The 27328-nt window shown below is 32.1% G+C and overlaps 1 protein-coding gene across 5 annotated transcripts in view; it reads left to right on the forward strand.

Annotated features, from left to right (window-relative positions):
* The window catches only part of LOC134714450 (zwei Ig domain protein zig-8-like), an 88809-nt gene that overhangs the window by 35131 nt on the left and 26350 nt on the right, over positions 1-27328 (forward strand). For 4 of the 5 annotated variants that reach the window (XM_063575694.1, XM_063575692.1, XM_063575696.1 and 1 more), the window contains exon 2: positions 10070-10368. In XM_063575694.1, coding sequence (XP_063431764.1) covers positions 10293-10368 — 76 coding nt within the window. In that variant the 5' untranslated portion in view covers positions 10070-10292. Of the gene's footprint in view, positions 1-9857; positions 10369-27328 lie in introns of those variants that run through there. The other variant, XM_063575693.1, reaches the window with a different exon arrangement.

Raw genomic sequence — 27328 nt, forward strand, 5'->3', positions numbered from 1 at the left:
TAACACATAGTAAAACTTGTACATTATAGTAATTAGATATGTTATGTTTTAAAATAGTCAACCAAACGACTATAAATGACTATTAAAAACCCCAGTAACTTACTACTTATTCAATATATATTCTTGTTTCTAGATTCAGCTATCATATTTTTTATAACATTCCGTCGGCAAAACCAATTAAATGCATTGCAATAACACATCAACAATGTTCCCACGGATTTCTTTGTTGTTCGACTGGTTTCTTTGATTCCTAAATATTTTAAATATTGGTTTGAAAGTTTTTCGCGGAAAAAAAACATTTTGGGCGGATGTGTTTTAAATAAAATTTATCAAACCCGACATAGAAATTATATGAATGGCTACCAAATTGATAGAAATATTTTCTGCATTCACAAACCTATAAGTAAAAGTGTATAACCTATGCACTAAATATAATGATTTTTAGCTAATTCCTAGTACGATAATCGGTAATAAACTGACCCCTGGGATTTCTGATGATTGATCTTAAGCAAAAAAGAAGATAAAATAGACTTTAAGAGTCTATTGAGCGGAAGAAAAAGATGAAAATTACGAAACAGTAATAGAAAGCCACAGAGAACATCAAACAACATTTAATGTCAGACTATATACAACATGTAGCTTACAGACATTGTTATTCATTGTGATCATACCACACATTTTTGCCTGTTGTGTCGAAGAGATCAGTCTGAGGTATCAAGCTGGAACTATTCTGCACATCAAGCATTAGTAGTACATAAAATATTACCAAATATCTGCTGTTTGTTATTTTGTGATACAACCTGCATTCCAAACAGATGTATTTGTATTCAAAGCACATGACAAAGAATGGTTTTACTTTCACATAAATACTTTTTCAGAAATTGTTTATATTGTATTTTCTTAAACGATTGTTCATTTCCATGCATTATACTTGTTTTTGTTGACCTATATAATCATCATGTCCATGCATTATACTTGTTTTTGTTGACCTATATAATCATCATGTCCATGCATTATACTTGTTTTTGTTGACCTATATAATCATCATGTCCATGCATTATACTTGTTTTTGTTGACCTATATAATCATCATGTCCATGCATTATACTTGTTTTTGTTGACCTATATAATCATCATGTCCATGCATTATACTTGTTTTTGTTGACCTATATAATCATCATGTCCATGCATTATACTTGTTTTTGTTGACCTATATAATCATCATGTCCATGCATTATACTTGTTTTTGTTGACCTATATAATCATCATTTCCATGCATTATACTTGTTTTTGTTGACCTATATAATCATCATGTCCATGCATTATACTTGTTTTTGTTGACCTATATAATCATCATGTCCATGCATTATACTTGTTTTTGTTGACCTATATAATCATCATGTCCATGCATTATACTTGTTTTTGTTGACCTATATAATCATCATTTCCATGCATTATACTTGTTTTTGTTGACCTATATAATCATCATGTCCATGCATTATACTTGTTTTTGTTGACCTATATAATCATCATGTCCATGCATTATACTTGTTTTTGTTGACCTATATAATCATCATGTCCATGCATTATACTTGTTTTTGTTGACCTATATAATCATCATGTCCATGCATTATACTTGTTTTTGTTGACCTATATAATCATCATGTCCATGCATTATACTTGTTTTTGTTGACCTATATAATCATCATGTCCATGCATTATACTTGTTTTTGTTGACCTATATAATCATCATGTCCATGCATTATACTTGTTTTTGTTGACCTATATAATCATCATGTCCATGCATTATACTTGTTTTTGTTGACCTATATAATCATCATGTCCATGCATTATACTTGTTTTTGTTGACCTATATAATCATCATGTCCATGCATTATACTTGTTTTTGTTGACCTATATAATCATCATGTCCATGCATTATACTTGTTTTTGTTGACCTATATAATCATCATGTCCATGCATTATACTTGTTTTTGTTGACCTATATAATCATCATGTCCATGCATTATACTTGTTTTTGTTGACCTATATAATCATCATGTCCATGCATTATACTTGTTTTTGTTGACCTATATAATCATCATGTCCATGCATTATACTTGTTTTTGTTGACCTATATAATCATCATGTCCATGCATTATACTTGTTTTTGTTGACCTATATAATCATCATGTCCATGCATTATACTTGTTTTTGTTGACCTATATAATCATCATTTCCATGCATTATACTTGTTTTTGTTGACCTATATAATCATCATTTCCATGCATTATACTTGTTTTTGTTGACATATATAATCATGCGCCGGTTATCCTTGACTTTAATGTGTTTAGGTTTGAGTGCTCATGATGAAGGTAAATCCGAGAAAGAAAATAACCCGTTATTTAATCCAAAGCAATGGATATACATCTGCCTCTGGTCGTTAAATCAATCAACCGCGGAGATCAGTAGAATAGCATTTATCAAAAACACAAATTCTTCAATATCGTATTAACGTATATATGTTCTCCATTGGTCTGTCTCTCTAAAACTGTTGTCAACAGAGAGTTCACAATTCCAAAATTGAAATGATCTTTTTTGTCGTAAGTTTTGTAACTCTCTACTGACTCCGATTTGAACGAGACAATGTGTAAAATTCATCATAGCTTATAATTATTTTGGTACCTTAAAATCATGGATTTCAATATTCCTGTTCGTTGCTTAAAGTACAGAGGAAATATCATTCAAACCAATATCGTTATATATGCGATCATATAGATGACCGACATTGGACGGAAAGAACTTAAATACAAACTATGAGGAAAAGATATGGATCTAATAGGAAATCAAATATTGGAAACCAACATCTATTGATAGCATCAGTGCTTCAAAAAACTCTCTGATTAATCCGCGCCATCAGTTATCACCAACCATCTTGATTAGACTTTCGGAAAGCAATATCGATGAACATATACCATATCAAAATTACATTGTACAATAAAAGCGGAGAAATATTAAAGCAAAAAAACGTTAAAGTTATTTACATGTCTATCGCGTAATTTTGACAAATGGAACAATTAAATACTTTATTCGAGTTGAGATGTACAGTGGAAATTGTTTGCCTTAATACGTAAATGAAATAATTTGGTGAATTTTTATTAAGTTCTCAATGGTAAAATACAAATTGATTGATTCTTGTTTGTTGATAAATACTTCGTTTGCTCAACAATGTCGTTGATAAAATAAATTAGAATGTATTGAACAACAAAATTGAAAAAAACAAATTATCGATTGAAACTGACAATGGAACGTAGGTTGCAACACAAAAGTCAACATGCCTTTTTCAAGTGGTTGTCAAATATGTTTGTCATTCGAACGCCCCCTTACATGGATTGAATAATAATATTTATCATTGAGTATTTAATCGGCCCAGTATTCAAGTGTTTCGGTATAGTGTCATGATTTATAACTAACCTTTCTAAAATCTCCGTTGATTTGAGAAATAATAAAGAAAGACACTAAGGTTTCAGTTCTCTCAGGCAACGTTGACTGTAGGTGCACGAGTTTTTGCTATTTTGGGGGTCCCTATTGGTCATATTGGTGGCACCACAATGTTAATGGATTGTTTTCATTCACTAGCCTTCCACTAAAATACCTGTAACATTCCGACTGAATTATAAAGTCATCCAACTTCTTGAGAACTGCGACTGCAGGTCGACTGCTTGGAGATTCAATCAACGAGGGCTCATACATATGCATGAGAATGTATTTACTTTAGTACGTTGTCTGTTGTTTCTTAATACAATACCCCAAGTATTCGATTACCGAAATTTAATATTTTAAGTGAAACGTTTTGACAGTTTGAAGCATGTGCTGTGTTGACAAACTAAAACATAATTGCTTACTGAAAGACAATTTTAGTTTCCGTCGCAAGTTTAAAGTTCGGCTTGCATGGCATCAACATCTTCTAGTTTCATAGTCTTATAACACATTATGAATGATGACACCTTCTTTCGTAATAAATAGTCCGATAAAATATAGACCGATATACTACGACATGCTAAATTGAGAGAATTAATAATAAATGATTGAATTCAAATGGTCTTACCCTTTATAGCTTGTTGTCGGTGTGAGCCAAGATTCTGTGTTGAAGGCCGTACATTGACCTATAATGGTTAACTTTTTTTTTTTTTTTTAAATTGTTATTTGGATTGAGAGTTGTCTCATTGACTCTTACACCACATCTTCCTATATCTATTTACACCAGTTTCTTAAACTAGAGTTAAATTTGACAACAAACTGCGCATTATTCTATTAGTCATGCTTATTGTAAAAGTTGCGGAACTTTTTTTCTTGAAATAAGGTTAAAAAAAGTTGACCTTTTTGTGCGCAATATTTTAATGAAGAGAATCGTGGGTGGTACACTAGAATACACTCAAAAGTCTGGCTTCGTGGTTTAGACACAGTATCTGCTACATCAATCTACTTTAGTATATATATATATTATTGTTAAAACAAGAAATGTACAACAAAGAATGTATTTCGTTTTTACCTCGTATACTGAAAGAGACACAAATGAAGCGTAGACAAAAGATAAGAGATAGAGGAAATGACATTTACAAAATGATTATTTCATAAGGTATATACCATGTACCAAAGCGAGTTGTGTAGATAACTAATTTGTTTTTTGCTAAACCTGTTGATGGTGGTTTTATTAAGCATAAAAAGATCAAAATAATTTCCTTTGTTCTGTTTATTAGAAGTAACCTTCTTTAATTGATATTGTTGATTTAATGAGCTGAAACAAGACATTAAGTATCGATGATTGCGAGTAAACAAGTATACCGAACTCCAAGTAAAGTCACTCATCAAATGACGAAATCAAAAGCTCAAACACATCAAGTGAGTGGAACTAGCTCTCGCGTTTTAGGGCCTTTTGTCAATGTTAAAGATCATTTGAGAAAAATGTTACAATTCATATATTCCAGAAAGTAGGGAAATATTTGGTCATATTAGGCACTTGACACACTCATCTGATCGTCTATATGGCTTACATGATTCCGGTGGTTGCTTTTAAATTTTGTCCTTTTAATTTGAACAAATAAATGTATATAGTTACATGTAGTTGAAAAACAAATGACTGCAACTTTGAAGAAAAGTAATGATTTGACATAACTAAGTACATGTACATTCCATGATAGAAATTGAGAAATCAGTTTTTTTTTTTTATTCAAATTGATTGCAAAGACAAGCAGTGAATACTTCTTGGATACACATGCTTAATTTATTCCTTTTACTAAAAAAAACCAATGCTCTTACACAGAATGCCTTTACAAAATGTAATTATTTGTCAAATTACTAGTTTAAATTGAATTTGTCTTAATTTGATTTTTTTCATTACAGTAATATCATTAACATGACAAGAGTTACCGTAAAATCCGCTTTTCGTTTTATTCTTATCTTAACGAGGTCACAAGACGGTGCTAAGCCAATAAAGGCGACAGTGATCACACGGTTAAAGTTAAACATTAGTACAATTTTAGTTTAATCCAACCACGTTTTAAACTTTAAAGTATTTATGCAGGATTAAATCCCGATACAATCTTTATGTAATATTTAAAGATAAGATAAAAACCCTGATTAACAAATGGTTAGACTGAGTAATAGGACGATTAAATAGCTTATTATTATCAATGATAAACACCGTGGCGTTAAAGGAAGCATGCCTACCAACTGATCAACAGATAATTGGATATGGACTTTGGCATGAGTTATCTACCTTGACAATTAAATTACTGATTCCTCGCTTTGATCGCACTTACAATTAGTGGTCAATTAAATCCAGCAAATAGAAGAACGGAAAAATCTCATCTCTTTTATTACTGAACCTAATCCATGTTATACAAATTATATAATTCTGTCAATTACATAAAGTTTGTGTCAAATGTATTCCTGAACGAAGCTAATAAAACCGTTTTTAATCAAAATTCTATCGAGCAGCACTAATTGGCACTGAAACCTTGCTGTTTATTAAGTTCTGTTAGATATTGGCTAATCATAATCAACGTTAGACTGTATTCTTGCAGCTGGTGCAAAAACTATATTGAATGGACCATTTTAATTATGATAAAATTATCACTTTTTAAATTATTACTTTTAGAAATTTAATTAAAACGAACTGCATGAACCAGGACTATTTTGTAGCAGGAATTCACCAAAAGCAAGTACATTGTACATTAAACATTACGAAAATAAGTTCAGTAGTACATTCGTTTTAGTTTCCTTTAATTTTTTTTATTGTTATCAAAAGTTTAACATTGGCTCTTCTGGTTCACTTCGGTAGAATATCTTGAAAAAACCTGGTAGCTTCTGGGTTCAAATGCATAAGTGCGTTTAGATATATATTATAAACACTACAAACGAATGTTACGGCAAATTTGTATCACTCGCACGAACAACGTCGTTCTTTACAAAAAACTATTATCATTGAATGCTTCCACCTGTTATGACATTTGATCACCCTTATAATAAACAGTTTGATCAATTTTAAGCAGCGTGAAATTGAATACGACTATCTGTTATACTGTTGTGCCTTTGTAAACGGCGCACTTTGTTTTTTCTTCTTTAACATACTGACGGGATTGTGCAACAATCCTCAGCGAGTTGATAGAGTATGCTACGAACGATTTCGGATTTAAAACAATTTTCTTTAAATGCTTGACATAACTTAAAAGTGCTTTGAAATTTTTAAATTAATTCGTCTGTCTGTGGTAAATTCATTAAACGTCTGAAAACTTAAATCGAAAGATTTTACACATTTTGTTAAAACTTTTCAAATTTTATAAATTTGAAATATACTTAACTTCCCTTTCGTGCAATTCGTCCTTGGTACATCTCTAGATTTGACAGGCATCTGATAAAGGCGATGTAACGTCTATACTTAGTCTAGAACAAACGTGCTAAGAAGAACACGTGCTTCGTACATTTTGAAAAGCTTAACGACATATTGATTGACTGATTTGGTGTAGGTGCTTTTGTTTCTTGCATACTATTTTCATTTGAATGACATAAACAATTCTTCAAATTATTTGATTAATTTCATTCTTTCGTTTATTGCAAAGGTGAAACGCCAAATGTTTCGTGTTATCATGTTTTTAAATAGATTCTTCAGTTTTATTTTAATCGGAAATCAAATCAGTGTGTAATAGTTCATATTGAATCTGAGGTTCAAGGAAAATATACTCATTATCTTAAGCAAAAATTTGATAACCAAATCAGATGAAATCAAATTCAAATGCACGTTTAAACGCAGTCTATCCCAAATCTTAGTAGCAAACAATCGGCTACATTTCATAAAACATTGTCAATTCAGAGACACTGTCAAAGCATTTGATTTTTCAGAACTAAACAAATACAATTGACATTCAAACCTCGGATTTGGCTTTTGTAGTAATTTCTGAGATATAAACATGATTGAAATAAAATAAGGTTGGAAATGTGGTATGATTGTCAAGGAGACAATATTTTTGAGACTCGTAATGGTGTGGATTGAAGCAGTTACTATCTAAAACAATTAGTAAAAACCATAACATAATGACAATTATAAAAGTCCCCGACTTGACAAGATTTTGAACACTCTAACGAAGAAAAAAACGGTCTGATTAATAACAATGGCAAAACAATAAACGAAAAGCAAATACGAATGACAGCAAACAATTATAACAACCACTGAATTGAAGAATCCTGACTCAGGACAGACAGTCGGCCTTATACACGAGTTCATATACTCAACAGACAAAATTGGAGCAAAAAGTTAAATCACAAAAATACTTAACTCCGAGGAAAAATCAAAACGGAGGATCCCTTATCAAATGTTAAAATCAAAAGATTGTCAAACCACAATCAAAATCACAATACAAAAATTCAAACCACAATCGGAATCATAATTATATGCAAACATAGTGAGAACATGTGCAGCAACACTTGCTATGCATGCACCCAATGTCACATCCATTTGTCAGTGTCAGATGATTTTGAACCGTTAATAATATCTTATTGAAAGACACCGGTTGAGTTGAGAAAACTAGAAACTGTTTCGATCAATCAATTTACGATGGTGAGCAACTCCTTGTTATAGTAGCTATTGAGTAAATTGGGTGAACTCGTCACTATTAAAACACACTCTATAGCACAAAAAGTATATCTTATCAAATGAGAAATGTATATTAAAGAGGGGTATGCTCGTGGAGATAGTATATAACATGACTTATATCATCTCAATAGATCATTATCATAAGATTTCTGTCAGCATTGATTTCAAGTAAAAAGTTTTCGATATAAAGCAGAACTTTTAAGTTTTTGTTAAATGCTGAATTCCAACTTAACAGGTATTTTTGAAATGTACGCACTCACTGCGAAAAAAGCAAGATTGACGTCGATATCACTAATATATAATATACAATGTAATTTAAAAGCTTGCTTAACAAATATATCATGACAATCATAATGATCAGTTTTGTATAATTTATGCTTTGGTGTTTCTGTACTTTGGAATATTAAGCTAGGTCTAAATAAATACATGTGGCAAATACTAATGGCTTATTTTCTGATCGTTAACCTTACATATATAATTACTTAGATGCACTATGAGTCCACTTGACTGTTATATACTCATCGTTAAATTGGTGTTCATAAAGTACTTTTTTGGAAAATTAAGCTCGGTTAAAATAAATGCATGCGGCAAATGCAATTTCTTAATTTTCCGATCGTTAACTTTACATATCTATATAATTACTAAGATGCACTATATGAGTTGTCCACTTTGTACTCCATCTTGACTGTTATAAAATCATAGTTAAATTGGTGGTCATAAAGTACTTATTCATATGTACTATTTATGGGTTGACGATCAAAGAAACCATGTCAAATGGATTACGAAGAAGTGGTTTGTAAAATGTAAATTAATGGAACGGCACATTCAAAAGTCGTATAAATCTAGATAATCTCATAAAACACTTTTTTATTATTCTGTTAAATTAGTTTACAAAAATGGAAAGTCACAGATGAGGTTATAAAAATTTGGAAACAGATAGGCAGTGCAGTTTTCTAATTCGATAAGCATGTAATTGACTAATAAATTGAAAATTAAGTTACTTCAAGCTCAGTTATTGTGTTTTGTCACGATATGTTTACATAGGCCTTCCTGTTTATATTTAATATGGTTATTAATATGAATCACAAAAAAACACATGTTGAATTGCAGTGGTGACAGAGACATGCAATTGTATTATATGTCTCTGGTGCAGCATGGTGACTAGGAATTTGGTTGAAATACGTAGTTTCACAATTTATCAAAAAAAGATGGGTCAAAAGTTGACCAGCCAAAATGTGTGCTTTTAGTAAACTAATATTAACCAAACACGAGAAGTTAAATATATTTTTATAAGGTTCTGTTTCATCTATATTTACCCATTTGTATTTAAAGAACACGTATTAGCTATGTATGCGTTTTAAATAGTATTCTAATAAGTTTCAAGTACCTAGTTGTTCTTTTCTCTGTTTCAGGGTTTACATAAAAAGAACAATAAATTTGCTTTTTCATTCTTAAATTACTGATCTGCAATTTAGCAGTATTGAAATATGAAATATGATGCTTTTTCTACATCAATTATAAACATAATTCTCAGATTATATAAATCTTTAAACAAATATTGATAGTAGAAAGTAAAGCACATGAATTGGGTTAACATACTATATTAAGAGTAAAATCGATTCCTATACGGTCTGAAATCTTTCCTTGATAAACATCGGCGACTTAGGTGAAATAAAAACATTTATCGAGAGTTGGTAAACAATTGAATAAGACGTTTGAACTGTGATTTAACTTTGCCTTATTCAAAACATATTAAAATTTATTATGATGTAGCCATAACTAAAACAAGCTCTTCGAAAAATCTGAAGGAGAATTTATGTTCTTATCACATTGAGGGCAGACTTCATTTATATTTGTAATAGTAACATTCAACTTAATATCAGAGGAATTATTTTCGTTTTTATTTTCTTTTTTGCAGAGTCTTATCAGTAAATAAGAAATATATATTTAAAACTTTCACACTGAGAAGAGTTCAAAGAGTTCAGCATCGACACAAATACATATGATGAAGAGACATTTTAAAACTGTTGTGGTTTCCGAATGGATTTTACCACACAGTGGATCGTAAGGATGGTACCCTTTGTGAAATGTGAATCTAATATTGTCAGCTTGAACATTAACCTTATGGAACGCAATAAAATATGGCCAGAATTGGATTTTATTTAAAGATCCTGGAATTCCTTGAGATACTTCTTCTGCTACCTCTTATACTTAAAGGTAAGTGTATGCATATTTTAGCTTATAAAAGTGCCTTACATGCCTTACCTGCATGTATATAAGACAGGATGGAATTGTTATAGAATTCATGTAATAGATACTATAATCTTGCTCAATGTTCTATGAATACATATACCGATGTGAATTTTTTTAACAACTTCTATTTTTAATTTGTTTTAAAGAGTGCGACATTACAACATACAATGCAACAGTTACACACAATTTATGTCATTCAGACGGTTGTGCCGCGAAAACTCTATTAATAACACGAACAATATAATTTCTTATCTAACAAAGTTGTTCCTGTGTATACATTTCAAACAAATACTATTTATTTGTTTTATTTTAAGAATCTTTAGAAGGATTTATACATGCAGATTGCGTATGAAATGATGTTTATCTTAAAATCACACAGATGCTTACATTTGATCCCACTGCAGCTTCAAATATTTATTTCTTTAATTATATACACTAAACACGTGCACATGTGTCCCCGCAGGAACTAACATATAAGTTCTTAAGAAATTGCATGTAAAATTACATTGGGAGCTTCAATATACATACAAACATACTGACACGAAAAAAAAAAATTGATTATTTGCGCATTAGTGTCTAAAGTATCCTTAATAAATCAACAGTTTGTTTGTTTTTGAGGTGTATACCTTTAAGTTATTATAGCATGCCATTTATTTATAATGTAGCAATAAAGTTTAGGTCTAAAAACAGAATGTATGAAAAAGTGTTTTATTTATAATCTTTACGGGGTACTTATGAATAGTTTGGTAATCAAAATGAAACGTATCTGCTCACTTTTTAAAATAAAATAATACTAATAGTTTACTGTACTCGTAAACAGCAGGAAATATCACTTAAAATACCTGTTGTAATTATACCGGAACTCAGAAATGAAATGACTCAAGCAAATTGTTATGTTTATGTAATTTTTTTCATTTTTAACTCCTAATTTTTCACGTGCGTGTTCTAGATTTTTCATGTTAAATTCTACAAATATGTTGCCTTTGGTAAAGGTAAAGGAATATACTCAAAAAGGTGATCTATTGATTTCAAAACTGAAACGTTACAGGTAGTTATATAAATTGCAATTTGTTTACTCGGAACCTCTATTTAAAGAATGGTGGTGCTTTAGCGTCTAGATCTCTTTTCTTTATGAACCCCGACGGTATCTTGGATTATAGATATAGGAATCGGTTTCCCAGGGTTTTTAATTCTGGATGTCCAGAAATCGCGTGTAAGTATATACACAGACCCTTCTGGTCGAAATAGGGACCTTGGTTAATCCCGATGGCCTATCTGCCTATTGAAAAACAAATTTCTGGTCCAATTTGACATGTTCCCCTTTATCTATTTTATCTTCGTTCCAATGAACCAAATTTATTGAACAGGCATTCGGGATTTGTCGATAATTTGTTCAGATAATTAATGATTGAAGTACTCGAACACAACCAAACATAAAAGGATGAACTCGGGTGTTAGAGAATGGTTAGTAGTTCCTAACACAAAAGTGACACCCGTTATGTTGATTATGACTAGCAGAAATATCATGATGCATGTACATGAAAGTCACATTTGATGAACGCCAAACGAGCGACATGCATAAAAGTTCAAAAAGTTATAATGCGATTGATGGTTGGCTACAGGCTCATGTTTTGCAATTTCATTGAAGAATTATGGTTATTTATCAGATGGCCTGGCAACCAGTAGAATCAAAATTCACTCTGCATAACCTCACACATATTTTGTCTAAGTTGGTGTTCAATATTTTGTTGTTATTTCTATCAAATCGGCATCGTACAATCCAGCAGAGTTGTCATTATTTAACCATTATTTATTATAAATGTTATATAAGTATAAGGAAATGTTATGTGTCAGACAAACAGACACCAACAAATCAATAAAGCCGAAAAGATATTGATGAAAACGTCGTATACACTTTCAATGTTATTTGTGGGCTTAATTCATAACATACAAGGAAATGTTAACAACCTTAAGACTAAATCATCGAAAAATAAGGTGAAAGCAAATATTATTAGTACATGTTACATGTATGAAAACTGTATACACTGTTACAGCTATGCAGAATCAAATATCGCTTGAAAAGGATATTTGGTTGGTTATTGCTTAACGCCCAGTGGCAGCTATATGAAGTAGTAGGCATCGGATATATGAACAACGGGTGAGGTCGTGAAAAAACATATTTCAAACGACAAAATAAATGACAAAGAAGATCACGTGCTTTTAATCGTCTGCTTCTAATTTTTTCGTTTATATTGAACATGGCTATACGGCTGACATCTTATATATATCGTCATACCAAGCTGCGATTGCAAAAATATGGAAAACTCGTTATTTTGAACAATGAAAGATGTTTTAATTTTTCAAATCCCTTGTCTAATAATATCGCGTCTATGAATAAGTTATAATCGGTGAAGTGAGTGCGCGAATATAAAAGTTTTAATTATTTTATATCAATCATATTTATCATTTTGATCGGTGAAATATTCTGGAAAATTTATGAATTACTTGAAATCTCTAGAGTGTGCCTTCTGTAATAAGGTGTGGGTTAATGTGTTACAACTGAAACAATTTAAAACTCAGTCAAATAAGTAATTGTTTCATATCAAACTTGTTCATCAGTGAATTTAAAATTAACTAGTAAACGTTCAGTTTGTTATCTAGAATAAAAGTATTGGAGAAATTAGATGGAAGGCAGATTACTACAGTAACTAAAAGTAACAGAAAAGTTAAAAAAATATTTCAAGTTATAGTTTTTGTCGGTTGCCTTAAATATTTTCATGTCTATTGCCTACATAGTATTCTTATAAAAAATATATATAATATGTAAACGTAATCGCAATTGGCATAGGAGTGGACTTCAAAGTTGGACCGGGTTGGGTGGGCGTTGATAAACTTCTTAAGTTTCAAGAAGGAGGAAAAACGGTGTTTCAATACAGCGTAGGCGGTTGTCATTATCTTCCTCTGATTTTGTTTTTTATATTTAAAAGTGATAATTACCCCTAACCTTTTTGTCCCTCCCCCTGGTTCCTTCGCCAGACTCTAGTGGTAATTACCCCAACCTTTTTGTCCCTCCCCTGGTTCCTTCACCAGACTCTAGTGGTAATTACCCCAACCTTTTTGTCCCTCCCCCTGGTTCCTTCACCAGACTCGAGTCCATCTGTCAAGTTATAAACAACCGATCAATGTGTTCACAAGTTTCTTAAGTGATGTGTTCCTGGTTTTAACACGCCAGGCAACTAGTAGAACATCAGTGCATATTCATTTACTGTCTATAATCTATGCCGTGATAAAACAATATGACTCTAAGGACAGTAATTGTCTTCATCATCTCGTTGTAAAGGGCATTAGATCAGTTTATCATTGATCGGAATGACAGGATCTGATTTACCAGGTTCTGACTGTGAGGCATAGCAGGGTAAAGTGTTTATTTGAAAGCTCTCGTTCAATGTAAATTGATGCATATAACATATGCCTACATTGGCTTCGATCTATCATAATTTAAAACACTAGCTATAGAGATCATTAAGTTGTAAAGGGTTCTGATTGAGTTTATCTACATTTATATATAGAATAATATATAAAGATATCTCAGTACAACAACGCCTTGAACAATTTCTTAGTTTTTGTTTTCACATGTGCCCAACGAACTATAATAGCAAGTATATAAAATGATCAAAGAAATAGTGTCATTTGCAATAAATGGGAAAATACAGTTGCATTCTAAAAGAGTATAATTAATTATTTCTTTGACGATTTTATTTGATTGATTTTTCATTTGAAAATGAGCCACTCTTTTGTTACATTTGTTACTGTTTTATTTGTTTTACAGTGAGGTCATCTCCAAACCTTTCAACCTGAAACATACTTTTAGTACGAAATGTTATTTAAGATAGGCTGAATAAATAATCATTCACTACAGAGAGAAATTATGTATTATACATTTGAAATTATGAAATTACCCGGGATCTGTTTTGGGCTTTGGCTATTTTTTAATGTATTGATCATTACAGTATTGTTTTCCGTCCATAAAGGGTTGTTTACAAAAACAAGAACTGCCACTTGCGTTTACTCTGACGACTTTAGAGTAATCTTATTTGAGGTTCCACGAATGTGTGTATATATAGCCAAATAATCCACTATACACAATTTATTATGTATTCTTGTGAAAAGTGCATAGTCTGCATATGCATGTCATGGTTAACAAACAGGTTTGAAGTATTTATATTATCCCAATCATATCCTCAATAAACTGGAGCACACCACTATAAGTATAGGCGATGAAAGACTCTCTCTATGAATTTATTGGTAAATCATTTAGTCCTGATTTATAATTGTGCCCCTTGCTGCAATATTTTCATATGTTTTATGATTTAAGCCGTCGTCAATTGGAAAATGACTTAACACAGATATGATAAATGCCAATAAATTTGCCAAAATAAATATGAAATCAATAATTTGAACTTATTTTTGTCATGTCTAAACAGAATGCATATCATAAACCACTATTTATCAGAAAAACTAAGGACTGGTATGTCTGCTATAAGCTTTTATTATTGTAGTTTTGAGCTTGGTTCATTGCGTCCTCTGATTAGATATCTAAAATTATTTTGAAAGTTTGATCTGGGGATAAAAATTATCTTTATAACGTGGGGAAATATACTGCTAACTCATAACAGAATTCGACTACGCCTATTTCGATTTGTGTAACTTCGGATAGTTTTGAATAAACAATACTTGCCGGCCTTTTGCCAAACTCTTGACTCAAAGTTGTTGACACTTACCTCTTGCAAGTGGATTAATTAATTTAATTTGTGCTTTATAATAACTATAAAAAAAAGTTGTATCATTTCGCTACATGTAATTCTTATACATATGAAAGTCATTTAGCCAATGTTTACTGTTAGATAATCAAAATCGTCATTGTTTTCGTAGAAGAGATAATAGGTGTTTATATAATGTTACCTTTTCCTAAAAATGGCTTCGTCTTTGAGGTATTGGTTTTAATTTTGTAGAGAATACAAATAAGATGAGTTGTAAATAAGACTTGTTAGTATATTCATTTTGTATTGCGTTGTTGGGTTGCTGTTACATCTATCTGAGTCCTACGTTTCCTTATATTAGACGTCCAAAGACGTTGGTTGGCCTTCAATAGAAGCTAGTGACCCACTTTTTCTTCGTCATTGGAAAAATAATTCAATCCGCCACAAAACTTTTTCATTTGAGTAAATTAGATAATACTTCGATCGTATTCACCGCCCAGCTAATAAAATTTTGCTTCTTTTATCAGATTTTGATTCGATTCTGCATCAGTATTGTAGAATTAAGAGTCATTTCACCGAAATTATTCGGTCTTAGTTAATCTTTCTTCTTCCAAATTAAAGCGTATTCAAAACGAAATAATAAAATTTACATATTAGTGTGATTTGATTAATGTTTAAGTCATTACATCCTAAGCAACCGTGTGGTATTTACATAGGTTGTTTAATATGCCTCGATATGAAAGGAACTACACAAAATTATTTGTTTGGAATGAGATTCCGATACCAAATGATGTCGTAAAAACGAAGTCGTAAAACGTTTGCAAATGCAATAACACGTGTTATATGTTTCGTTCACATTGTAACAAATTTAATTTATCTCTGTTCAATTGACTTTGAATAAATGTCTCGTCTTTCCCCAGTAGCTCTCAAAGTTTACATGACAAAACTGTGAGATTTCCTAAAGAGAAAATAATGGGAAAACTTCAATTGAAATAGTAAAGGTGTAGAATAATTTGTAGGAAGTAAATTACTATATATCCATTGATCGGTTAACAATAAATTTATAGGTTTTTATTCCCGTAGGGAATTCTTCGTGATGTAAGTTAATATATTTGTGAGGTCAAGTTATTTCATCACAGATTTGTAACAAGTTACAAAGGTTAATGTTTTTGACTTAGGTGGTTGTTCTGTTTCCCGATTATTTCAGTAAAACGATTCATCTTAATTTATATCCAGCTTGGTGTTGCGATTATTTGTATTTTCTGATGCTGACAGGATTTTGATAGATCCAAGAAGTTCTTTGTTTGAAGAAATGTAGTACACGAACTGATTATTTTCATCTATCTACTAGTTCCTATCTTCATCCGTCATTGACCGTCTTCATTATTGTACTCCCTGTTTGTACATTGTCTTCATACCTGTACTACCTGTGTGTAGACTGTCTTCATACCTGTACTACCTGTGTGTACACTGTTTACATTTAATTTACGCTACACTCTGTCTGTCTTCATTAATTCATTTGTCTTTATTTTGCGTGTCTCTTTAGATTATCAGCTTCTGAAATTCGTTATACACCTATCCCGTTCCCTCTTCTCAAATCTGACCTACCGCATGAGACTTATTACCGGGTGTGTACTAATATGAACAACACGGCAGGTGCCTCATGTGGAGCAGGATCTGCTTTCCCCTACTACCCCTGGCGTTATTAGTTTATTTTCGATTAATGAGTTTGAATGTCCCTTTCGGCCCTTTTCTATCGACAGTCATGGTTTTAAGGCATTTCCTGCAATAACATTGTACCGCAACTATCCATACTACCCAAAGGTTCAATATCCTTTCGAAAATATAACAAATTTTGTATCTTTAAGATCATAAACTTGAGCATGAAATATTGATGAATTGTACGCATTATTTCTTGTTGTTATAGTCTTATTTTTTCACAGAGTTATGTCTGGTGTATCTTAATCAAAACAAGTGCTGGAATACTTTAATCCCAAGAAAATAGTTGAACGTAAGAAAATGATAGAATTGACCACTATAGCATAATGAAATATTTACGTAAGTCATACAAGGATCAATATATGTCAGAAAATATAATGTCGAAAGATTGAAGGAGCGTTTAAGGTCCTTCATCTCTCTTCAAGTTCAGGGTAGTATCGTTAGATATGTAGTCCCAGGCAGTATTGATGTAAATAGATTTCTTTTGTTCAATAGACTACATCTCTTCACTTCGATTACGCGACTAACATATAAAGACATAATATGACCCAGTCAATTGATAACCTGAGCGTGTACAGAAAAGAATTTAATGATCTCGTACACGTAGCTGTTATGCAAACGATTCGAAAATGCCGTCGTTGCTGTTAAAATATTTATAACATGTATTTTAAAAAAAATTGTTCCAATTTCATATTTAAAAAAAGAAATATTTAGAATGTTACATCTTGAGGCTAATGTTTAATTTTGATTAAAAAAATCTTTTCAGCAAAAAAAAATTACTTAACACTGACTTTGTTTGCGCATTTTATTATACTTGGTGCAAATCAATCATGGCTCACATCAATAATAAATTGGGCCAAACGTAGAATGCCCGTCAAAAGTAAATGCCAATTCGATGCATAAATTCAAATGATGGTTAATGTTCAAAGGTCACAACATAAAGCTACTGCAAACAAATAAATGAATTAAAGTTTACCTTATTACATAGCTATACATACATGACATACATATAGAGAGCTATTATTAATTCTTGTTTTTGGATAAAACAATCAAAATATTCAAAGCAGATTACTGTTCTGCAATCAAAACAGATAGCCAAAACATATTGCGCATACCGAGCAGTGAAATTGCAGGACTTCTAGCTGACCTTTAAACAAATTGAAACCGTAAAACGTATTTTGTAATGATAAGACTCTCGATTTCAATTTTTTGTATTTCCCATCATACGATAAGAGATACTACTATGATATTGTAGTAGTAGCTTCTGTAACAGCTGATTTTAATAATGAAGCAATTTGATCTTACGAGGGAGGTTATAGTTATATTTTACCTTTGAAGAAGGAGATCCGTGGCTAGTTTGATATAAGTTATGATGCTGCAATGAATAAACTTAACACCACAATATGCAAATAACGAACTTCAAAAAGAAAATTTAACTTACCACAAATTGAAATATAAGAAGACAGTAACTCTTCTTTCAGATTTTCAATAGCTTTTTGTCATTTAATTAACATTTTTCTAAAGGTACAATGTATATAAGTTCAGAAGAAAAATGATAAATCAAGAATTTTCAAATTAATATTTAAATCGAGCGTATTGTTAGTGATGTAAGCGGTGCAGAGATTGTAATGATGAATGATCAATGCTTTAGCATTCATCAATAATCACAAAACTGCACCTACGCTGTCCACAGAAACACACAGACGAACGAAAGAGACAAACCAAACATAAAAACAAATCGGTCACTGTGATAAAAATTCAAAACTTGCAAGTCTTATCTAATTATTTTGTCTTCTTCTCTATATGTAAATATTTGTTTATTGTTTACAGAAGAAACATCAACGAACCTATAATTCAGTGGACGTCGTTGGTTGCTGTCTTCTATATTTGTTTTTCGGTTAAATATTTTGTCATCAATTTGTCGGTTTTCTTGTTTGATGGTTTTTAACCGGATTCTTGTGATAAAAATGTCGGTTATTGATTGGGAGATATACGTCGGGTGGTCGGGTGGTCGGGCGGCCGGGTGGGCGGCATCCAAATAATTTCCGTGCATTTACTCATGAATTGTTCAACCAAAGCCTTTAAAAATTTTGATATGATGTTACTGACAACAAAATGGAGGTCAAGTTCAACACTGACGATTTTGGCTTTTACCGTTCAGGAGTTATGGTTATTGAAAGATTGAAAAATGGCGTTTTAAGTCCTGTCCGTGCATGCACTCATAAACTGTTCAACCAATGCTTTTCACATTTAATTATGTTGTCACTGATGGCAAAATTAAGGTCAAGTTCAATAATGGCTATTACTTTTTTCTGTTCAGGAGTAATGCTTATTGAAAATTAAATCACAAAAATATTTAACTTAGAGGAAAATCAATTCGGAAAGTCCATAATCACAATGCAAAACGCTTCAAAAATGAATGGACAAGAACTGTCATATTCCCGACTTGGTACAGGCATTTTCAAATGGTGGATTAAATTATTGAAAGATTGATAAAAGGTGTTTTCAGTTATGAACCATTCTGATTGAACCAAAGGTTTTCACTCAGTTTTGATATATGTTGTTACTGATGACAAAATAGAGCTCAAATTTGATATTGACGATTTTCCCTTTCACCGTTCATCCGTTATAGTTCTTGTGATATTGAACAATGACAGGACACAATATATAAATGTTAAAAAATCCGGATTGCTGTCTCTCTGACAGCCTCTTGTTTCACATTTTGTCATGTCAGGGTCTTTAAACCTGAATAGTATAGTTATTTGTTCTTTGTTGAAACACATATACTAATCTTTACTGTTACTTACATGGGGTCTTACAACCACGTCATTGGACTCTGGATATTTGTCTGATTGGCAATTATACCATATATCATCTCGTTATGTTTTTATACAAATACATTATAGTTAGTATTGTTTGATTTCTATCTATAATTACGGGTCATTTTAATCAAAGTGTCAGAACATTACTTTTCTATGACACAGTGTTTTACTGATACAGAATGCGGTTGCTGAATTACAGTTTATCAATATTAAATCTCAACATCTGAAATACAGCTGAATTCTACATATCCAATATTCACACTGATAAAAAAAATAACTTCCAAGTGACTTAACAAACACAGAGAACGTGATATGTTCATTCTCGTTTTGGTGTCTCGTTATATTGGAAGCTTGTGCCATTTTTCTGCTCTACGTACGAATCAAACGCCTCCCGTGTCAGACAAGACTCGTAGTAATTACAAAATCAATCTTTTATCCATAAAAATTCCATTGCTATCAATTCTTGTTATAGAAGTTTGGCGTTGGATAAGATCAAAATGGACTATTGAAAATCATCAATTGAAACCACTTGGGAGAAATTGTAAATAATTAAACATAACGTACAAATTGAAAGAAAAGACGACCTGATAAGATCAGCAAAGTTTTTTGTCATTAACATATGTTAGTTCTTTTTTTAATTGGTTAATACACAGAAGACTCGTTAAAACATAAGTAAAATTCACATACGGGTCTCTAACTTACTTAGCTGTTACGGACTTAAAAGCTCTTTTTCTTATCAGTAGAAAACATACGTTTATTAAACTTCACATATGATACGATTGGTTTGTTTCCTTGCTGTCTGTCGTAGTAAATCAGATTAAAAGAAAGTTGCGTTGTATGGGTGTGGCAATTGTAGTATTTTTAATTTCGTATTTTTTCATAATCAGAAACGTCGTATAGAATTTCAGCACGGTCAAGCGCTTTGAATGTCAATGAAGTTAAAAAGTAAATATGGTTTCGCATATTTTTCTTTTAAAAATGTCAGGTTTTATGAATATTCAATAATTTCTGACTTTATTCAAAAGTATTTGAAGGTTTGGAAGTGTCATACACATGAACAATGAATTTCAAAAACTCATTAAAATCTTACCGCAAATATTTCTCTGTACTATTACCCCACTTACTGACATGGTGGGAATATAATGTGACAAATCTCACATGTATGTATTTAATGATTTGAAGTTTTTATGTTTGAAATGTCAGATCAATACATTTTTCAATCACATTAAAATTATTACTATTATTGTTTGACATATAATTAGGATAACATACAGACTGACAAACGAGTACCTTTCAGACCTAGTATTACTCTATTCGGTTATATTTCTATATATACTTATTTAAGGCATTTGTGGTCAGTTTCTAACAAAACAATACAGAGGTTTTATAGGTATTTAAACAGTATGTATGATTTCCTTTTGACATGGAGTACAAGTAGAAAAACAAGGCGCCAGAAATTTCTTTTATTTCAATAATTGTCGCCAATCTTGTAACGCATATAATGTAAATATGTAATAATTTATTTCATAATTGTCGGAATTAAATGTAATTGAAATATTAAAACCTATCAGTGTTTTTGTAAGATAAAATAAATATTTCGACTAAGATTGTGATTAAAATGTTTATTAATAATTTAAACACATTTATGTCAAAGTTTGACACTCTCTTCTTTATATAAATATTGAATTGTCAAAAATGAATAATTCAGTACTTAAAACCGGAAAACTTCCCCCTCTTGCTTTTAAGTGTTTATTTGAATTATGTAATATAATAGCCAACATGTCAATCACTATTTTTAAATACATACAACTCCATGTTTGAACAGAAATAGAGTTAATGCATACAGGTTCACACGGAAGGAGAAAAAAACCTCATGTATTAGCAACGGAATTGAGTTATTGCACTGATCGAGAACAAAGTTAATGCATTACATGAATGTGTCAAAGAGACAACAACCCGATCATAGAGCAGGCAACAGGGCCACTAATGGGTCTTACACTACTGAACATATGGAATATTTGCCACTGAACCTTACGCAAATTAAAATCAATCAATAAATCTACACAAAAGAGAAAGCATTTTGCAGGGACCCAGAATAATAATGTAATGCCCTTTTGATTTGTGGCCAACTAATGGATAAAGTAAATGTTCTGTAATCGTATACAATGAATTCAAATTTATATGAAGTAACACGTGTTTAACAAATTTGAAACATTTTAATAACAGATGCCACAAAATAAACATTTTGACTAATCAAAAATACAACAAATTTCATTATACTTACCAATGAATTGAATTCTTTTCTACAAACCACGTTTTTGGGTAATCAAAGGGGTTTTGGATTGGAAAATTTTGTTTGAGAATGGCTTATCAATATATTTTGCTTATTAACCCACGATGTTTTATTTGATCATATAATAGAAAATTGAACCAGATGGCAGTTTGGTTTACTTGTTTTTGTTAACATGCATTCACGCAAACAGGAATGTACGGTTATAAACATACAATAACAAACACAGCGGATCTTGTTCTTGGGAAACTATTATGAAAGAGAATTGTGATCGGTCGGGAATTGTAGTTATCTTTTAGAACCACCTTCATTATTATATGACGCATGGCGTGCTAGAAAAAAGTTGCATTCTTTATTCATACTCACACCATTGCGAATAATAACCACACATCTAGAATATTTGTGTAAGAAAAGGGCAAAAATTGTCATAACATATATAAGTAATCGATTGCTTGATATATATCTACAGTTTTCCATCCTAGCTAGTGCGATATCGGTAATGAAATGAATAAAAAAGTGAATTTGCAGCAATTAACAGAAAGCTATATCAATATTTCTCCGGTTAATCTTACACTTGCATCTCTTTTAAATTACAATAAAAACCCATTTCAATATTTTTTTAGAGATTTTATCTATATGTATTCTATATTGTACATTATCATGATAGGACAAGATAATATAAATATGATCAATTATAATATATTTAAAAAAAATGAATATCAATTACTGATATTGTGATTAAAATCTCAATATTATCGCTGACACTATAATGCACTTGAAAAAGTCAATGAGTTCTGCAATAATTTTACGCAAGTCTTAATTTGAAGCAAAGGGCCATATACAATGTTTATTTTACTGTATTAAAAAGCATAATTAATCTTGGTATTAAAACGATCCATTAACCATTGCTAAAATTGACAGACCTACATCTCTCCTGGGAAACCAGTTTCCAGATACTTCACAATGGATCAAACATCATATAGGAAATTCATGACCAAAATAACCGATCAAGGTTTGAATAATTAATGATCGGATTTTATTTGCAATCCACGGAGATATAAAATGCCATGTCAAATAACTAAACACGATCAAAATGCAAACAACCATATACATCACCCAACATAGAAACCAGGGATTGAGCAACAAGAAAGCCGCCAAAAATCGGGGGTGATCTCAGATGGTTTAGCAGATCATGCACCACAGATGGCACCTGCCGTGTTGCTCGTATAAGCACAAACCTACACTTTTCCATAAAACTACGTCATTTTACATCTCTGGAGAAAAATGGAAAAGAAACAGTTGAAAATCTTGCTGGACCATATTTTTACTTATTTAATTTTGGACTGAAATAACTATGAGGTATAAATTTAAAAGCATTAAGAATTGTCCCACCTTCTCCGCAACAAAACCTCCTTTATCAATAAATTTTATTAACGGACAAACAAAACAGTGACAGCCTCAGTTAGAAATGAAGTGGTAGCGATCGACGCTCTTTAAGGTCAAATTATAAAATACGACCTTCACAATTGCATTCAGACAAAAATTCATTTGCATAGACTGGACATAATTAATCGCTTATCATATTCTGTCAGTTTTTGAAAAGTGATACCATTTCCTATTAAAGTCTTCATATCTGATTTCATAGCTATTGTAGTCTACACAAATCAAAGATTCTTTTCTGCCGATGAAAAACGAGGTGAACCTGTTGGTTCAATTCGATATGGAATGTTAGTTTCGGAGATAAATCTTCGCATTTTAATTGAAAGGAATAGTTTATTTGCCTGTCTTTCCCTTGTCTATTCACTTACATGCGCCAATATTGTAAATTATATATTTCATATAAATGCCTGCATTCTTTGGTTATGATTGCACCTACAATGAATTCTTAAATGACATTGAAGCACATTCTGTTCATTCAAACACCACTAATACATTTTATTCTTATGTCTGTCATGAAGATGTATGGGATACATACTACGAAACAAGTGGATGCATAAGTTAATTAGTTTCTGCTTGAATATCTATTAAAACTGGATGTATGAGATACATATTACGAAACAAGTGGATGCATAACTTAACTTTATCTATTAAAACTGAGAAGCGTAAAATACACGCATTTCTGTCAGTATTACTTTTCAGGATTTGCTTCAGAAAGAAAAGATTCACAGTGCCTCTACTGGAAGTTAGATCTACGGGATAGACACAGTGCCTCTACCGGAAGTATGATCTACGGGATAGACACAGTGCTTCTACCGGAAGTTAGATCTACGGGATAGACACAGTGCCTCTACCGGAAGTTAGATCTACGGGATAGACATTGTCTTCTTCCCGTTTTGTTTATCTATTTTCTTTCTGAACTGTTCTAAAAAACGCACCTGCCTCATTGAGGTTCCTCCTTCGACCCTCGGCTACAGTGGCCCCCACTTATGGTTAAGAAGTAATTATCTTTTATCGGTTTTTAGCTTTCTATACCTAATTATTATAAATTAACGCAGTCGTCAATGACCTTTAAATGTTCATTATTTGTATTGAATTTCTAACATCCTAACCTCTATCTTGCTTCATGATTTAGACCCTCACCTCACAATACATTTCTAACATCCTAACTCTATCTTGCTTCATGATTTAGACCCTCACCTCACAATACATTTATAACATCCTAACCTCTATCTTGCTTCATGATTTAGACCCTCACCTCACAATACATTTCTAACATCCTAACCTCTATCTTGCTTCATGATTTAGACCCTCACCTCACAATACATTTCTAACATCCTAACCTCTATCTTGCTTCATGATTTAGACCCTCACCTCACAATACATTTCTAACATCCTAACTCTATCTTGCTTCATGATTTAGACCCTCACCTCACAATACATTTATAACATCCTAACTCTATCTTGCTTCATGATTTAGACCCTCACCTCACAATACATTTCTAACATCCTAACCTCTATCTTGCTTCATGATTTAGACCCTCACCTCACAATACATTTCTAACATCCTAACTCTATCTTGCTTCATGATTTAGACCCTCACCTCACAATACATTTATAACATCCTAACTCTATCTTGCTTCATGATTTAGACCCTCACCTCACAATACATTTCTAACATCCTAACCTCTATCTTGCTTCATGATTTAGACCCTCACCTCACAATACATTTATAACATCCTAACCTCTATCTTGCTTCATGATTTAGACCCTCACCTCACAATACATTTATAACATCCTAACTCTATCTTGCTTCATGATTTAGACCTCACCTCACAATACATTTCTAACCTCCTAACCTCTATCTTGCTTCATGATTTAGACCCTCACCTCACAATACATTTATAACATCCTAACTCTATCTTGCTTCATGATTTAGACCCTCACCTCACAATACATTTCTAACATCCTAACTCTATCTTGCTTCATGATTTAGACCCTCACCTCACAATACATTTATAACATCCTAACTCTATCTTGCTTCATGATTTAGACCCTCACCTCACAATACATTTCTAACATCCTAACCTCTATCTTGCTTCATGATTTAGACCCTCACCTCACAATACATTTCTAACATCCTAACTCTATCTTGCTTCATGATTTAGACCCTCACCTCACAATACATTTCTAACATCCTAACTCTATCTTGCTTCATGATTTAGACCCTCACCTCACAATACATTTCTAACATCCTAACTCTATCTTGCTTCATGATTTAGACCCTCACCTCACAATACATTTCTAACATCCTAACTCTATCTTGCTTCATGATTTAGACCCTCACCTCACAATACATTTCTAACATCCTAACTCTATCTTGCTTCATGATTTAGACCCTCACCTCACAATACATTTCTAACATCCTAACTCTATCTTGCTTCATGATTTAGACCTCATCTCACAATACATTTCTAACCTCCTAACCTCTATCTTGCTTCATGATTTAGACCTCACCTCACAATACATTTATAACATCCTAACCTCTATCTTGCTTCATGATTTAGACCCTCACCTCACAATACATTTATAACATCCTAACCTCTATCTTGCTTCATGATTTAGACCTCACCTCACAATACATTTCTAACCTCCTAACCTCTATCTTGCTTCATGATTTAGACCCTCACCTCACAATACATTTATAACATCCTAACTCTATCTTGCTTCATGATTTAGACCCTCACCTCACAATACATTTCTAACATCCTAACTCTATCTTGCTTCATGATTTAGACCCTCACCTCACAATACATTTATAACATCCTAACTCTATCTTGCTTCATGATTTAGACCTCACCTCACAATACATTTCTAACATCCTAACTCTATCTTGCTTCATGATTTAGACCCTCACCTCACAATACATTTATAACATCCTAACTCTATCTTGCTTCATGATTTAGACCCTCACCTCACAATACATTTATAACATCCTAACCTCTATCTTGCTTCATGATTTAGACCCTCACCTCACAATACATTTCTTACATCCTAACCTCTATCTTGCTTCATGATTTAGACCCTCACCTCACAATACATTTATAACATCCTAACTCTATCTTGCTTCATGATTTAGACCCTCACCTCACAATACATTTATAACATCCTAACCTCTATCTTGCTTCATGATTTAGACCCTCACCTCACAATACATTTCTAACATCCTAACCTCTATCTTGCTTCATGATTTAGACCCTCACCTCACAATACATTTATAACATCCTAACTCTATCTTGCTTCATGATTTAGACCCTCACCTCACAATACATTTCTAACATCCTAACCTCTATCTTGCTTCATGATTTAGACCCTCACCTCACAATACATTTCTAACATCCTAACCTCTATCTTGCTTCATGATTTAGACCCTCACCTCACAATACATTTATAACATCCTAACTCTATCTTGCTTCATGATTTAGACCCTCACCTCACAATACATTTATAACATCCTAACCTCTATCTTGCTTCATGATTTAGACCCTCACCTCACAATACATTTCTAACATCCTAACCTCTATCTTGCTTCATGATTTAGACCCTCACCTCACAATACATTTCTAACATCCTAACCTCTATCTTGCTTCATGATTTAGACCCTCACCTCACAATACATTTCTAACATCCTAACCTCTATCTTGCTTCATGATTTAGACCCTCACCTCACAATACATTTATAACATCCTAACTCTATCTTGCTTCATGATTTAGACCCTCACCTCACAATACATTTATAACATCCTAACCTCTATCTTGCTTCATGATTTAGACCCTCACCTCACAATACATTTCTAACATCCTAACCTCTATCTTGCTTCATGATTTAGACCCTC

This window comes from Mytilus trossulus, chromosome 4, assembly GCF_036588685.1.
Source record: "Mytilus trossulus isolate FHL-02 chromosome 4, PNRI_Mtr1.1.1.hap1, whole genome shotgun sequence".
In the NCBI taxonomy this organism is placed as follows: Eukaryota; Metazoa; Mollusca; class Bivalvia; order Mytilida; family Mytilidae; genus Mytilus; species Mytilus trossulus.